Source organism: Cryptomeria japonica, chromosome 4, assembly GCF_030272615.1.
Source record: "Cryptomeria japonica chromosome 4, Sugi_1.0, whole genome shotgun sequence".
NCBI classification, from domain to species: domain Eukaryota; kingdom Viridiplantae; phylum Streptophyta; class Pinopsida; order Cupressales; family Cupressaceae; genus Cryptomeria; species Cryptomeria japonica.
This window is the reverse complement of record NC_081408.1, coordinates 81191467-81206025: the sequence shown is the minus strand read 5'-3', so window position 1 is coordinate 81206025 and position 14559 is coordinate 81191467. Positions and strand designations below refer to the sequence as shown.

Below are 14559 nucleotides of genomic sequence, written 5' to 3'. Positions count from 1 at the left end.
CACCATAGACAATTCAACTTCAGCATTTGTTAGTTGAAAAGACCTGAGTTTTTTTATTAGTTCTCTAATCTATGTTGTGGTACTATTATCTGGAACAATTATCAGACAATTATCAGACAATTACATATCATATTACGTAGCTAGGCAAGTCGATTGGATTAAGAGATTAGATACAGTTCTTTAAGGCCCCACAAAAAACCAGCATCTGATTCCCATGAATGAATAAATGTACGTCTGTAGTACGGGGAGGAACTGTGTTTCTACCTAAAGGCAAACCCTAGAGGAGTAAAATAACAGAAAAGAATATGAAGTGTTTGTTGAGGCTGTTCATCATGTCTGTGAACTTTGATTTACTACATGGAATTTAAAAAATATTAATACCCACCATAAAATTTATTCACCTCCATGTTTAATCATAGACATACTGCAACAGGATACTAATAATAAAGAAATGATTTACAGAGGATGATTATACAGACAAATATTTTGTTATCTGGTATACCCGAAATAGATAGATCATATTCATTGTATTAATATAATATAAGATGGATATATAAAACTGTATTAAGCACATTGACAATTCATTTAATAAGTCTTGCATAACAGATAAGGTGGGTATGTTATTGAGGTTGATCTTGCAGTGTGATGGTTTAAGTTGTGGTATTGTTGACAGTGTTATCAAGGTTTAAATTTTCATTGGATTGATTGGGAATCATTGCAGTGCTCATGCTAGTGGTTACATGGGTGTTCATGCCTGTACCAGACCCTCACTAGGTTGGTGTGCTCGCGGACTCTCTACCTTGCTAGACTACCGTACTCGTAAGTCTGAGTTGTTGTTGTTACTTTAATGTCAGATATAAGATCCCTTGTTTGTTGCTTCACCTGACTATGAACTGGACCAAAAAAATCCTATAATTGATAAAAAAAAGTTGGAAACATTATTAAAATATATATGCTCCCACAAGAAATCATATTTGGTTACTCAATTAATTTTGGTGGGGTATAGCCAAGGTTGGTAAATGCTTGTTCATGGCCACCTACCGTATAACTAATTTGGCAGTATCATTCATAATCACACTTCCCTGTCCAAAGAGGCCAAAATATTTCTCCAAGTCTAATCCCCTGTCTACATTCCCCTGTCATAAACCTCATACCTTATTGAACAAGGATAGAATAACTGAACCAGATGACTTAATTCACCTAATAAGAAAAAAGAGCTAAATTTTTTTCTTAGTAAGAGCATATACTTAGGATATATGTCTTCTGATTCGTCCCCCCTTAGGCATGCCACGTTTTGGACTCACCAAACTCTACTCTTTGAGTGTTTTCGTATCTTACAATGCAAAAAACTAAACCACCAAAACTCAATGGAGTTATTTTTTTAAAAAGAAAAATCAAATTCAAAAACATGTGGTGACTTAGATCATGTGTGAGACTGAAGTTATCTTTTGACATTATACCAACTTAGATATTACCTTTGGAAGCTTCTCCATAAGAACATCTATCATAGGTAAGACTTTGAGTTTGTATAAATATGGGTTGTCAGATGTAAGCCTTGCATCCTTCAAACTGATCTGATTGTATGTTGTCTAGCTAAACATACATAGGTTGTCTACTAAGGAAATCAAAAGATGGCAGTACTCTCAAACACTATGATGCTCTGTTTTGTCATGATTGTGCTGCTGTCTGTCACTGTGGAGGCAAAAACCAGGCATTACAATTTCACTGTAAGTTAGTGTGAATTTATGCAGTTGATTTTTAAGACTAATATCACATATTTCAACACTGGTTTTTGATAGGTTTTATCTCTGATTTCTATGCTGCAGATAAGACTCAAGAATTATACACGTTTATGCCACACAAAGCCCATTGTGACAGTGAATGGGAAGTATCCAGGACCAACTATATTTGCAAGAGAGGGTGACACAGTGCTAGTCAATGTTACCAATCATGTGAAATACAATGTCACAATACACTGGTAAAAGTTCTGAGAATATGAAGTATTTGGATACTGCTGATTGTTGCAGAAAGATTGCTTGTTTCATGATTTAAGATCTATAATTGATGTTGTTTTGTTGTTTGTTTGTTTGTAAATTTGATTGTGCATACACAATCAAATTCAAAAACATACAAACAATATTTTTATAGATTGTAAAAATCTATTATCATTAACGAACAACACATTTTTATTAACCCATAATTGAGTTTGGTTTATATGTGAGCAGGCATGGAATCAGACAGTTAAGGACTGGGTGGGCTGATGGGCCTGCATACATCACACAGTGCCCTATTCAGACCCGCCAAAGCTTTGTATACAACTTTACAATCACTGGGCAAAGAGGCACACTATTCTACCATGCCCACATTCTATGGCTACGTGCAACGTTGCATGGCCCCATTGTCATCTTGCCAAAGAAACATGTGCCATATCCTTTCCCCAAGCCTCACAAGGAAGTCACCCTGATTCTAGGTGAGCTTAGGTTGATATAACTTATGTGATGCTTATTATTTTTCAAGAATCTTATACATTTAAAGTATTGAGTCTTTGCATATTCCAGAATGAGTACGACATTTTACTGTAGAAACAACAATAGATTTATGCATTCTGTTAATTTTTAATAAAATTTGAAGGTAGGTTTTTGAAAGAGTTCAAATTTTCTTAAAGGTAAAGAAGAAATGCAAGAATGAAGTCTAACAAGCAATAGTAAAATAATAATCAAGTAGAAGAATATTAAGGCAGTAAATCAATAGTTATAAATATAATTTTAACAATTCACACAACGCAAACTAAAATTCAATTGTATAGAACATGTCAGACTAACCACCACATCTTTGGGAATTGATCTAATGAACTAGCCACCATTTGAGTTTAGGTGATGATGTTGATTAAAAAATTCACCAACTTCTTTAAGTTTTGGTGCAATAATAAATCTACATGTAATATCAGAACCTCAACCTACATTCGATTCCTCTGAATTACATTAGAGAATGGTAGATGTGTTGGAATAGCTGCCACATCTCTCAAAATTGATCTCGCAAACTAGTTAAAAATTATAATTTGAAAATTCACTAACAACTATAGACTTTAGTGTAAAAGACAAATCTAAGACCTATATGAGATTATCCTAAAATCTCTCTCTTCATTTGATGTTTGACCTATGAGTATATGTATCTCATCATAATATAGCTTATAAATACTGGTTACTTTTGGTGCTCTAAAACATTGATGACCATTTTACATTTTGTCATAGACCAGGTAAAATATACAAAGAAGCATTGCTTGAACATCAAACTATTCACATTCATTCCATTTTATGTTGTACTATGTTTTTGAATGAAGGAAGGAATTTTGATAGTGTCTATAAGACCTAGCAATCTAAGGGACCAATATATACCAAATTAATCTGTTTTCAAATCATTTTTTATATGGATTCTTCTGTTTGAAATCTTAAGTAAGAAACTTATCGTTTGATTTACTTAATCATACACAAAATGATAAAATATCAATATGTCTAATTTCCATTGTTTTCTTTAATTTACTGGTAATGCAGATCTATTATGCATGGTGAGTTATTTGGAATTTACTTGTCAATGATGCTTTCGGACAAACACCTTTTCTTATCATTGTACTGTTAGTTTGACAATTTCAGGTGTTATGCAAAGCAATACTCGACGTCTAAGAATATGATCATCATAAAATTCGTTAAAATGTTTGTGTTTAGGTATCACTTATACATTTGCTTTATTTGTAAATAATTAAACATTTATTTACTAGGCAAACCTAACCTTTAATTCTGGCGCAAGATAAGGCTATAAATGGCTATACTTACACTCCATAAGCAACATAAATAGGACCCATTTGATGTGATCTGTAATCATTTAACGTGAGGTGTTTGTATTTTCTAACATACTTCTCCAACCACAATACCAATTCTTGTCTTCAGCTATAGAATCATTGCTCTGTATGGTAACTTGTTCCTATCTGTCTGTTATGACTCTGTAACTCACAAATTGAAGCAATATCTCTTCTAATGAAATTAATTTGTCTGAATTCAACTGCATCATAATTTGAGATGAAAGACATGATATTGTGACTTTTGTTTCCATGGTACAGGGGAATGGTGGAATGCAGACACAGAAGCTATAATAAATCAGGCTATGAAATCAGGAGGAGCCCCAAATGCATCAAATGCTCACACCATTAATGGGAAGCCAGGGCCTCTCTTCAATTGTTCCACTAAAGGCAACAAGTCTTATCTTTATTTATATTACCTTTTTTTCTTGAATTACTATCAATATTACCATTTAGAAAACAGTGTTATGCATATTGACCAACAAAAAGTTGTGTGAAGAAATAGTCGCATGTTTATATGGAATTAAAATTCGGAACCTAAAAACATAAACAAAGTTGCTAGACAGCGAAAATAATAACAAAAAGAAAGAAAGCGAAACCGAATCATCCAATTTATCCCATACATCAACTGAAATTTGAAAAGCTTGATAAAATTCTATTTAAATTCAAGTTTGCCTATTAAAGGTGGTTAATAGCAAACTGATTTGACTTAACAATGCCCTTTCCCTTCCTACTAGCAGTAGGACAATGCCCTTTCCCTTCCTACTAGCAGTAGGACCCAGCAACCTGTCAAAGACACTTTGAACAGGAAGCGGCATTCACTAGTTGGGAGCCTATTGATGACACTATCTCTGCTGATGTTTGGGATCAAAATCTTGATGATAAAGATCCAAGTAATGCATTAAATGTTCAATCATATTGATTTTTTTGTTCCATGTTTGGGCATCCATTGATGACACTACCTCTGCTGGTGTTTGGGGTCAAAATCTTCATGATAAAGATCACATTGCATTAGCTGTTTAATCTATTGTTTTTTCGGTCTATATTTTAATTTGGTCCTATTAGACAGTGTGGGTGTGCTTTTTTACTAACCTGAATTTCCTAAATTTTTTAATGAAGAAAGTTTTGTTTGTTCTGATTGATGTGATATTTGTTTGGTTGCAGATACTTATGCTTTGGCTGTAGAGCCTGATAAAACCTACCTTCTTCGAATAATCAACGCTGCGCTTAATGATCAAGTCTTCTTCAGCATAGCAAACCATCATTTAAAAGTGGTAGAAACTGATGCAGTATACACAAAGCCATTCGAAACCAAGGCCATAGCCATTTCCCCTGGCCAGACAACAAATGTTCTCCTCGACACAAGCAAGAAAACAGGGAGATATTTCATGACAGTCAGAGCATTCCAGGATGCCCCCATTGCGGTCGATAACTTGACCTCAGCCGGCATACTCCAATACATTGGAACACCCAATACCTCCAACCCCATAATGCCTGTAATCCCTAAGATAAACGACACTTCTTTCTATACCAATTTCAGCAGTTCAATCAAAAGCTTGAACTCTGCAGAATTCCCTGCAAATGTTCCACAGACAGTAGACCGTAATCTGATGTTCACAATAGGACTTGCATTGGATAAATGCTCAACTTGTGTTAATGGCAGCCGTGCATCTGCTTCAATTAACAATGTAAGCTTTGTCATGCCCACAATTGCTCTTCTGCAGGCACATGTTAACAACATCAGTGGTGTCTTCACCAAAGATTTCCCAGACAATCCACCCGTGACCTTCAATTTCACAGGCACACCACCAAAGAATCTCTTCACATCCAAAGGAACAAGACTCACTAGTTTAAAATACAATTCAACTGTGCAGTTGGTGCTTCAGGACACCAGCATTCTGACCGTGGATAACCATCCAGTCCATCTCCATGGCTTCAATTTTTTCATTGTTGGAACAGGTTTTGGTAACTACAACCCAAAGACGGACCAAGCTAACTTCAATTTGGTAGACCCTCCAGAGCGTAATACTGTGGGAGTGCCAACAGGTGGGTGGACTGCTATCCGGTTCAGAGCAGATAATCCAGGTGGGTATATGTTCTATTAGATATATTTTTTCTTTTACTTGGTAATATTTTTATGGCATTATCTATTTTATTTGTTTTGGCTCTATATCATTCTGGTGGTGGATCCAGAATGTGATCTAAACAAATTAAAACTTAATATATACTAAATAAACTTGTCCACACTGCTCTTTTTAGTTTTAACTAAGTTTAAACTTTATCTCCAGCAGCCTGATTAAAACATAAAATTGGCCATAAACAGTTGGAACAAAAAAGAGAGATGTTTAAAGAAATCTATTTGTCAGTAGTATATAGTAATATTCTTTCCTGAATAACTACAGATGTAAAAAGCCTAAAATAATGATGATCAAAAGTCAAATGTTACAGTAAAACTATTTCTGTACCCAATTGCCCTAGTAATAATTTTTCTTTCTGGATACTTACAACACTTGAAATTATTGATATGACAGCCTAGTCAAAAAGACCAGTAGACAGAAAAACATAATTATTGATAAAATAGAACATTAAGATGGTAATTTTCACAATTCATAATATTATTCAAATTAGATTATATTAAAAAAAAAATTTATCAATGTTTAAGATCATATATTCCATGATCTATGATTAGGAGAAAAGAGAGCTAGATTTAAAATGTTTCCGATTCATAGAACTAGATTTTAAACATTTTGGATCTCACTATCTGATCCATCGTAGATATAAAAGAAAGCTAGATTTTTTCTATTATTCTGATGATGAGCCAGATATTTAAAATCTAAGCCTCTATTATTCTAATGATGGATCGTGGAAAACTAGCTTTCTATTATTCTAATGATCAGTCATGGAATGTGATTCAAAATATTGAAACCAAAATAACGCAATTAAGTCTAAAAAATAACACGTTCTCTTGATCCATCATCAACACAATGGAGAACTAGATTTGTGCTATTATCCTAATGATGAGTTAGGTTTTTAAAATCTAATCTTCTATTATTTTAACGATAGATCACAAAATCTCCCTCCTATTTGATAATGAATCATGAAATATGATCCAAAATGAAAAATATACAATAAAATAAAAAAATAACAATAAACATCAAACAGCAAGTCTTCTAGTCTTCTATAACATGATTCTGATATGATGTGATGAATAATTGATGTACAGGAGTGTGGTTCATGCATTGTCATCTGGAAGTGCACACAACGTGGGGACTGAAGATGGCATTTGTGGTGGAGAATGGAAATGGGCCCGAACAATCCGTATTGCCTCCTCCAGCGGACCTCCCGAAATGCTAAATTCACATGCAGATGAACAACTTTTTGACTAGCATATTTTGACTTAAGGCTAAAGTATGATGTGATTATTTATCCATGGTTGAAGCAGTGAGAGTTTCTGATCTCCAAAAGGGATTTTGCAATAATCCAATGATTTCCAATAAATTTTGAATCGTTGTTCATGGTGGCAATGACAAAAGTATGTCATTTCGGTAGAAGTTTTAACTTCGTCCTTTGTTTCCACACCCACAGTGGAAAAAATGTAATGGGCCATGATCTATGATCTATAGCTCTGCTATGTAATTTCTTTGTTAATAGATTTTAATGTATTATTTTTGCTTCCGATTTTGGTGCTTTGACTCTAAGGCGCACTCTTAATTGGTTTCTATTTTTTTTTTAAACATTTAGATGCATTTTTAATTCCTGGCTTTAATATAGAGCATTCTTACGTTCTCCTCAAAAATAATTATTTATGGTCATTCAATTATTATTTTTTCAAACAAAAAATTGTTGTTTATTATATAAATAATGTAAAGATTATTTTAAAAAATTAGTTAATCGAATTATGTTTTTATTTGTGTATTAGATTAAATTTAAGAATAACAAAATAATATGTCATTTCAGAAAAGAAACACTCATTTAGCACGTCTCTTTAATTTTTAAGAATAAGTTATAAAAGCTGACTAGTAAGTGCAATAAAGCTAGAGGTAGGAGGCTGATCTTTTCCACCCATCTTGGATCTCCACCTACCATATGATAAATCCTTGTCATCTGAAAGAGGTTCCCTACCAAAATTTGGATTCTTTTCTTCATTTTGTTTCACCAACTTAAATGGCTAACTAGAAGAATATATTGACATGGAGAGATAGTTAATATCATGCAATTATATTTGAAATGCATATTACTGATAAATGGAATTATTTTTAAAGTGCATATTAGCTTAGATTTAAAAACAACAAAGTAATATGTGGTTTCAAGAAGGAAGCACTCACTTGGTACATATCTTTAATTTTTAAGAATAAGTTATAAAAGCTATCTAGTAAGCACAATAAAGTTTGAGGTAAGAGGATGATCTTGTCACCCATCTTGGATCTCCACCTGCAATGTGATATAACCTTGCCATCTGAAAGAGGTTCTCCACCAAAAATTGCATTATTTTCTTTGTTTTGTTCCACCAACTTAAGTGACTAACTATTAAGAATGTATTGACATGGAGAGATAGCCAATCCCATGCAAGGGAACTTACCCTAACCAACAAGTACAACCCACCCACATCAATGAGAATAATCAAATGATGGACCATAGTTAGTTTGTGGGGGTAGGGACGAGCCATTACAACTTTAAGAACATCACCAAGAGCTACCAATATTCCCATGCTTAGTTTACTTCAGTCGTCTTTATCCTAGTTCATTGCACACACTCAAAAAACCTATCACATACAATTCAACTGAGAGGTCTGAATCTAGGAAATCTTGGCTCTCCCTCGAGGATAGTAATCAAGCCCATTTACACCCTGCAATAATTTGCATGGGAAAAGGAATTGATTCTAAATTAGTACACATATTAGTATAGGATCATGACTTTTCCACCATAATATTTTGGTGAACCCAAACTAGCTTATACTTGTAACCCTTCTAATTTTCTTACATTTATTGTTGCATTTGATTAGTTTGATAGTTAATTTCATGCTTTCATTGATTATCTTATTTGGAATTTGCAAAAACATTATGTTTCTAGTTTAGAACATAAAACTTTAAAACACTTGCTTCTAATATCTCATATGCATTTTCATCTTGTCATCACTTTCTTCCATTTGTTGCTTTCTCGGAGCATTCATATGTTATGAAACTTATACTTGCATATAATTTTCATGGCCTAGCACTCCAAATCTAAAATTTCTATGAGAAGAAGCTATCAAATTCTGGCCTCTCATTTTTTGATAACTATGGTGTTGAGCCTCAATAAATTAACACATTCATTGCAATAAAATCAAGAATGAAAGATTTTTTGATACTATTCCTATCTTGTTGATGACTCTAAGTCATAATCACTTCATGATTCTTGGGAGATGGACCACTCTACACTTTAGGGTCTCGGAGCTCAAATTCTGAAGCTAGACAATGAATTGGCTAGTTTCCAAAATTTCTTGAGCGTGGAACCCTCAACCAAGGAGGATGTCCCTCTTATAGAGATGCAGTATCATAAATTGCACCTAGTGCATTTATTACACTTTCACATTAAGCCCAATGTACTAATTAAAAAATTTCATGATCGATATTTTATCATTTTGATATCATGAATCCTAAAGAGGAAGTAGAGTTGGCCACCCCTAAGCTAAATTTAGGGTTAACTTGGTAGGACGATAGCATGGCACATAGATGTCCCAAGGATATCCCAAATTTAAATTAGCTTATTTCACATCAAACCTTTGATGACACATGTCCCATGGCGTGTGCATTTCTAAAGGGTCAGTGCAAGAAGTTGAGTCCACTTTTTGGCTATTTTCCCTTATTTTCAGATTTTGCCACATTTGAGCTAAAAATTTGAAGCACTTAGAGATTGAAACTTGAAAAAAGTCAATAATACAAAATATAGCACTCAGAGTCTAGTTTCCAAATATGTAATTTATTTTAATACTTAGATAATATAAATTGACTTTCAGAAGGGATTTCTAAAAACCACTTTTTAAAAATGCATGTTTCAAGACCATACCATGCACGTGTATGGCCCACAATGTTTGACACAAATAAAAGTTTATTTTCAAACCATCTTGAGAAATCATTTGTAACACACTAAAGATTGATGAGAATTTTTTTTATTTTATTTTTTTGAATATTTTTTTTTTATTAATTTTTTATTGGCCATAATTGTCGTTTTAAAAACTCGTTGTGTACGGCCCACAAAATTTGACCTAAACTTTTAATTTTTTGAATTTTTTTTTTAAATTGAAAAAAAATTTGTGTTGATTGATAACATTTAATTTTTTTTTCAAAAACATTAAAACAAAAAAGCTATTAAATAAACAAGATAAACTGATATTTCAAGTTAATGGACCAAATTTAGTACAAATTAGTTAAAAAATAGAAAAAATAATCAAATCTCAAAAAAAATTATATATGCAGAATCGATATAGTGTAATCTAAAATGGGTTTTAATTTTGTTGAAAAATTCTATGATAATGGGCATCGAACATATGCCAGAAATCAGTATTTTACCATGTCATTGATACAACCTTGTACTTGCAGGTCCAAGGCTAAGGATTGGGAATTCCATGCCTAACCCGAACCAAAATCTGATGCACATGGCAGACTCCATTTTCAAAATTTAAGAAGAGGGGCCCTGTGTTAATAAACGGGTCCCCGTTTTGTAAACGAGGCCCTGTTATTTTTTTGACTTAAATAACGAGGCCCCACTTTTTAGTTTTACATCGAGTTCCCAAAGTATAATGGGGCCCATTTATTAAATAATGAGGTAATGTTCTTAGTGGCACACTTTCCAATGCACACACTTCCCCCAAAGTGGGACTCAACTTTGTGCACTTACCTTGAAACAATCACTCTTGCCCTTGTAGAGAAACAAAACTCTTCTTTCTCCCTGATTTTGAAAGAACACTCACTATTGTCTCTCTTTCTCTCTTAACCTTAGTGAAGCTCTGTCAAAATACGCACTCAATATTGTCATTGTTTGGTCTTCTCCAAAGTACAATTAAGCTATCATCTCAAGAGAGGGGTCTTGGCTACATAATGATCTTCTTCTCTCTTATCTATTATATCTTAATAGTATCTTGTTTATCAAATATTTGAATGTACATCTATCATCTAGGTGCATTTAGTTTATTCTATCAATGCATCTCTTGTAATAGGGGTTTTCCTCCATTAAGTAAGGTTTGTTTCTATTAGGGTATGTGCAAGATCATGAGGGGCCAAAAAGTGGCGATATTTTGACTAAAGTACTCATTGATAAGCTGATTGAAAAATATCTATAACTTTCAATTGGTATCACATTTTTTAAATTAAAAACATGCGTCACATTCTATACATTCTATGCTTTGTATACAATAGGATTATTAAAAAAAAAAAAATCATTAAGGTGGTCAAACATACAAGTTTTGACCAAGTTATGGTGGTCAAACATACAAGTTTTTACATTTTTAAAAAGTTATAGTAAATAAATCATAATTGATTATTTATTTTTAAAAAATACAAAAAAATGTGTCACATCTGGACAAGGGTCTTTTGCTTACATTTAAATTCTTATAAAAATATATTATGATTTGATTTTGGTGAGGGTGGTCAGACAGACACCTGCTTCTTATCGTTTTCTTGAAATTTTAGTACTACTACATTGAAATTTCAAATTTTCATCAAATAGATTTTTTTTTCCAGAAAATAACTAGTAGCTTAGAGACTAAATGTTCAATTTGCTACAAATTCTATTCTTACATATTTTTGAATTAATGTCAACTGGTAACTTATTCAAAATTTTACATCAAGTTGCCTAACTTTGTTTTTTTTTAATTTTCATTGCCACTTAAGAGCCTATTTGGCCCACCATGATCGTGCACATACCCATTATACTATCTATTTGTTATTTTATCTCTTGTAATATGAGTTTTCCTTCATTAAGTAGGGTTTGTTCTATTGTATTATATATGTATCATTTTATCCATATCAATCTATATAGTTGTCTATGGAGGTAGAAATGCCAAAGTAGGAGTTTGACTAAGGCAAACCCCTATACAAACCCAACAATTTTCTCATTTGAGTGTGTGTGGGTGGTAGATAGATCTTAGGAGTATGGAGTTGAGTTTAGAGTAAATTTTGGTGGTTCTCTACTTTTTGGTTATACAAAAGACAACGTGACACAAACATCCTTGTGACGTGTTGACATCCTAAACCAAGGTTTTGCCAAATTAATGGTAAAATTTGTATTTTGTTAATTCTAACTTCTTAATTAGAAAATTTGTATTCTATTTTGTAACTTTGTTATTCAACAGTTTTTTATTTATAAATTAGCTTAGTTTCATTTGAAACTTGTTTGTTCTTGTATCTTCCTACCTCAACAAAGCACTAGTTAAGTGAGGTAGTGAAGGAAGATTTGGTCCTTGAGGTTTTCATCACCTTGAAAGTAGGAAATCCCCTCCTCAACACAAGAATCTAATGAGATTGAACTTGTTTAACGATTCATGTGGTGTGGAAATTATGCATAGCCCATTTCACATGCAAATGCTATTTCATCATCTAGTTGTATATAAATTATTAACAATGTGTCTCTTCAAAACCAAATAGGGACATAGGTGTCAGTACCCAAAAGTTGACATCTCCTACTCCAACCTTCACTTCTATTATGAACATTGTTACATAGTCTATTAATCATGCTCACACTATTTGGGGGGGTACATGTGGGAATATAAATCAATATTTAACTTTGTCTTAACCTCCTCTACCTTTCTATTTACTTCCCAAAATAACCTTCCATGTATTTCACTTGACATGCATTGCTAGTCAATCACATCCACCTTTCACTTGTCAAAATATCAATCACCCCATAGTTATCTCTAGTCTATCGCATTCTTCCACCTCACCTACACATCCCATCATAAACCAACTTTTACAAAATGCCAGGTCTCCTTACAACAACAATTAGCCACTATGAACTGAAGTCAATATCAGTCTAACCAAGTCCATTATATTGCAATTGTAGCTCATTATCATACACTATATTAAAAAGATTAATACTAGAAAACATTGAGATACCTAATTTTTAGAAGTGTAATGGGAAAGGAGACCCTAATAACCATATTTCAGCTTTTATTGCACTGTGTAGTGATTTTCTATTTGAATGTTCTCTTCTTGCTAAACTCTTTCCTTGGCCATTGAAAGATACAACCTTAGAATAGTTTTGTTCTTTACCTAATAATTCAATTCATTATTTTTCACAAATTTTGAATCAATTTCTCCAACAATGGACTTTAAGTCTCCTTGACTAATTTTGTTCATTGTTGTAAAGTGGAAAATTGGGAGCTTGGCAAATTCAGCACAGGGAAAGAAGGATTCACTACGTTCAATTTTCGCTTGGGGAGACTTTACATTAAAAAGAGGGGATGAATCCACTAGATCCAATCCTAAATGATGCAAGGACTAAATACTATGCAGATTGGTTGTGTTTGGTGATGATATGATGAATCAATAAGGATCCAAAAAACTACTGAGAAGGGGGGGGGTGAATCAGTAGATAGAAAACTAACTTAACTTTCACCATACTCAAAAACAATCTCTCAAGTCAATCACTGAACAAACTAGTTCAAACACTAAACTACAAACTGCAATAGCACTGACAGTATAATCGGTTTGACTGGAATATCAAAATAACAATATAAGAGATCTGAAACTCCCAAACCATTTTATCAAAACAGCAAAATACTTTACTAACAATAGTACAAGCACATTTCATATTAGTGTCGGTCATCTTATCATAACTAAGTGGATTTAATAGCTAAGCAAATTAACCATATCAAACATAACCACAAATTCCATTCACCACTTGACACAATGATTTTTGACGTGGAAACCCAAATGAGAAAAACCACGATGGGGACGAATACCCATAAGTATTCTTAACTCTTCTGAATTTCAACCTGTTAGGTGCCAAGTCTATTAAAGCTTTACAAAATTTCATGTTAGGAACAGATCCTTTTAGGGACCACCCGGTTAAGGGATTGACTATAATGCCCTGTTAGAAGTAATACCCTGTTAGGAGTAACCTCGATAGAGGATTTGAAATCCAAGCTAATGGATCACCTGGTTAGAGGATTTAGATAGCACTAATCTTGTTAGAGCTTACCTAGTTAAGGGATTTAACTGTTATAATTATTAGAGAACAACAAGAGTTTGTTGATCTGTTAAATAGCACTACTCTTCTTGATCATATCCTTTTCATGTTCCTATCTTTCTTTACACATACTGTAAATACTCCTAGTTCAGCAATCAATCACATTGAAACTTAACCAAAATTGCCAACAGTACAACAAAACAAGTCATCAACCTTATAAGCAAAACAATAGGTCGGTAACACATCACAAACCTAAGATCTCATAGAGATTACAAACAAATCAATTCAAGTATGATCATTGGATTACATAGAAATCATTACACATTGTTCAAGACAACCTCGACTGCTCCTTGATCGCCGCTTTATTGATTCATGTAACTCATCCCACAGCTTCCTCTTCATGCAATGTACTCATTCATTCCCAAGATAAAACCGTTATCTCTACATGCCAAAAACTACTTGAAACTTATCGCATACAACATGCATACGTGGCATAATCATTACCAATCACCATTTGATCATAAATCAATACAACCGATTCA

General features: G+C 33.2%; 1 protein-coding gene across 1 annotated transcript; it reads left to right on the top strand.

Moving 5' to 3' along the window:
* Positions 1 to 1528: 1528 nt before the first annotated feature.
* On the top strand, positions 1529 to 7531 carry LOC131029485 (laccase-11). Its single transcript, XM_057959986.2, has 6 exons — positions 1529 to 1727; positions 1827 to 1978; positions 2226 to 2470; positions 4115 to 4243; positions 5018 to 5938; positions 7077 to 7531. The coding sequence occupies exons 1-6, from the start codon at positions 1632 to 1634 to the stop codon at positions 7205 to 7207; spliced, it is 1674 nt and encodes a 557-aa protein (XP_057815969.2). The 5' UTR covers positions 1529 to 1631; the 3' UTR covers positions 7208 to 7531.
* The last annotated feature ends 7028 nt before the right edge of the window (positions 7532 to 14559 follow it).

Bases quoted from the DNA above. Each gene is read 5' to 3' on its own strand.
- LOC131029485 (XM_057959986.2), top strand. From the start codon at position 1,632: ATGGCAGTACTCTCAAACACTATGATGCTCTGTTTTGTCATGATTGTG. The intron at 4,244-5,017 runs GCAACAAGTCTT...GTTTGGTTGCAG, and splicing joins CTTCAATTGTTCCACTAAAG to ATACTTATGCTTTGGCTGTA. The intron at 5,939-7,076 runs GTGGGTATATGT...ATTGATGTACAG, and splicing joins GTTCAGAGCAGATAATCCAG to GAGTGTGGTTCATGCATTGT.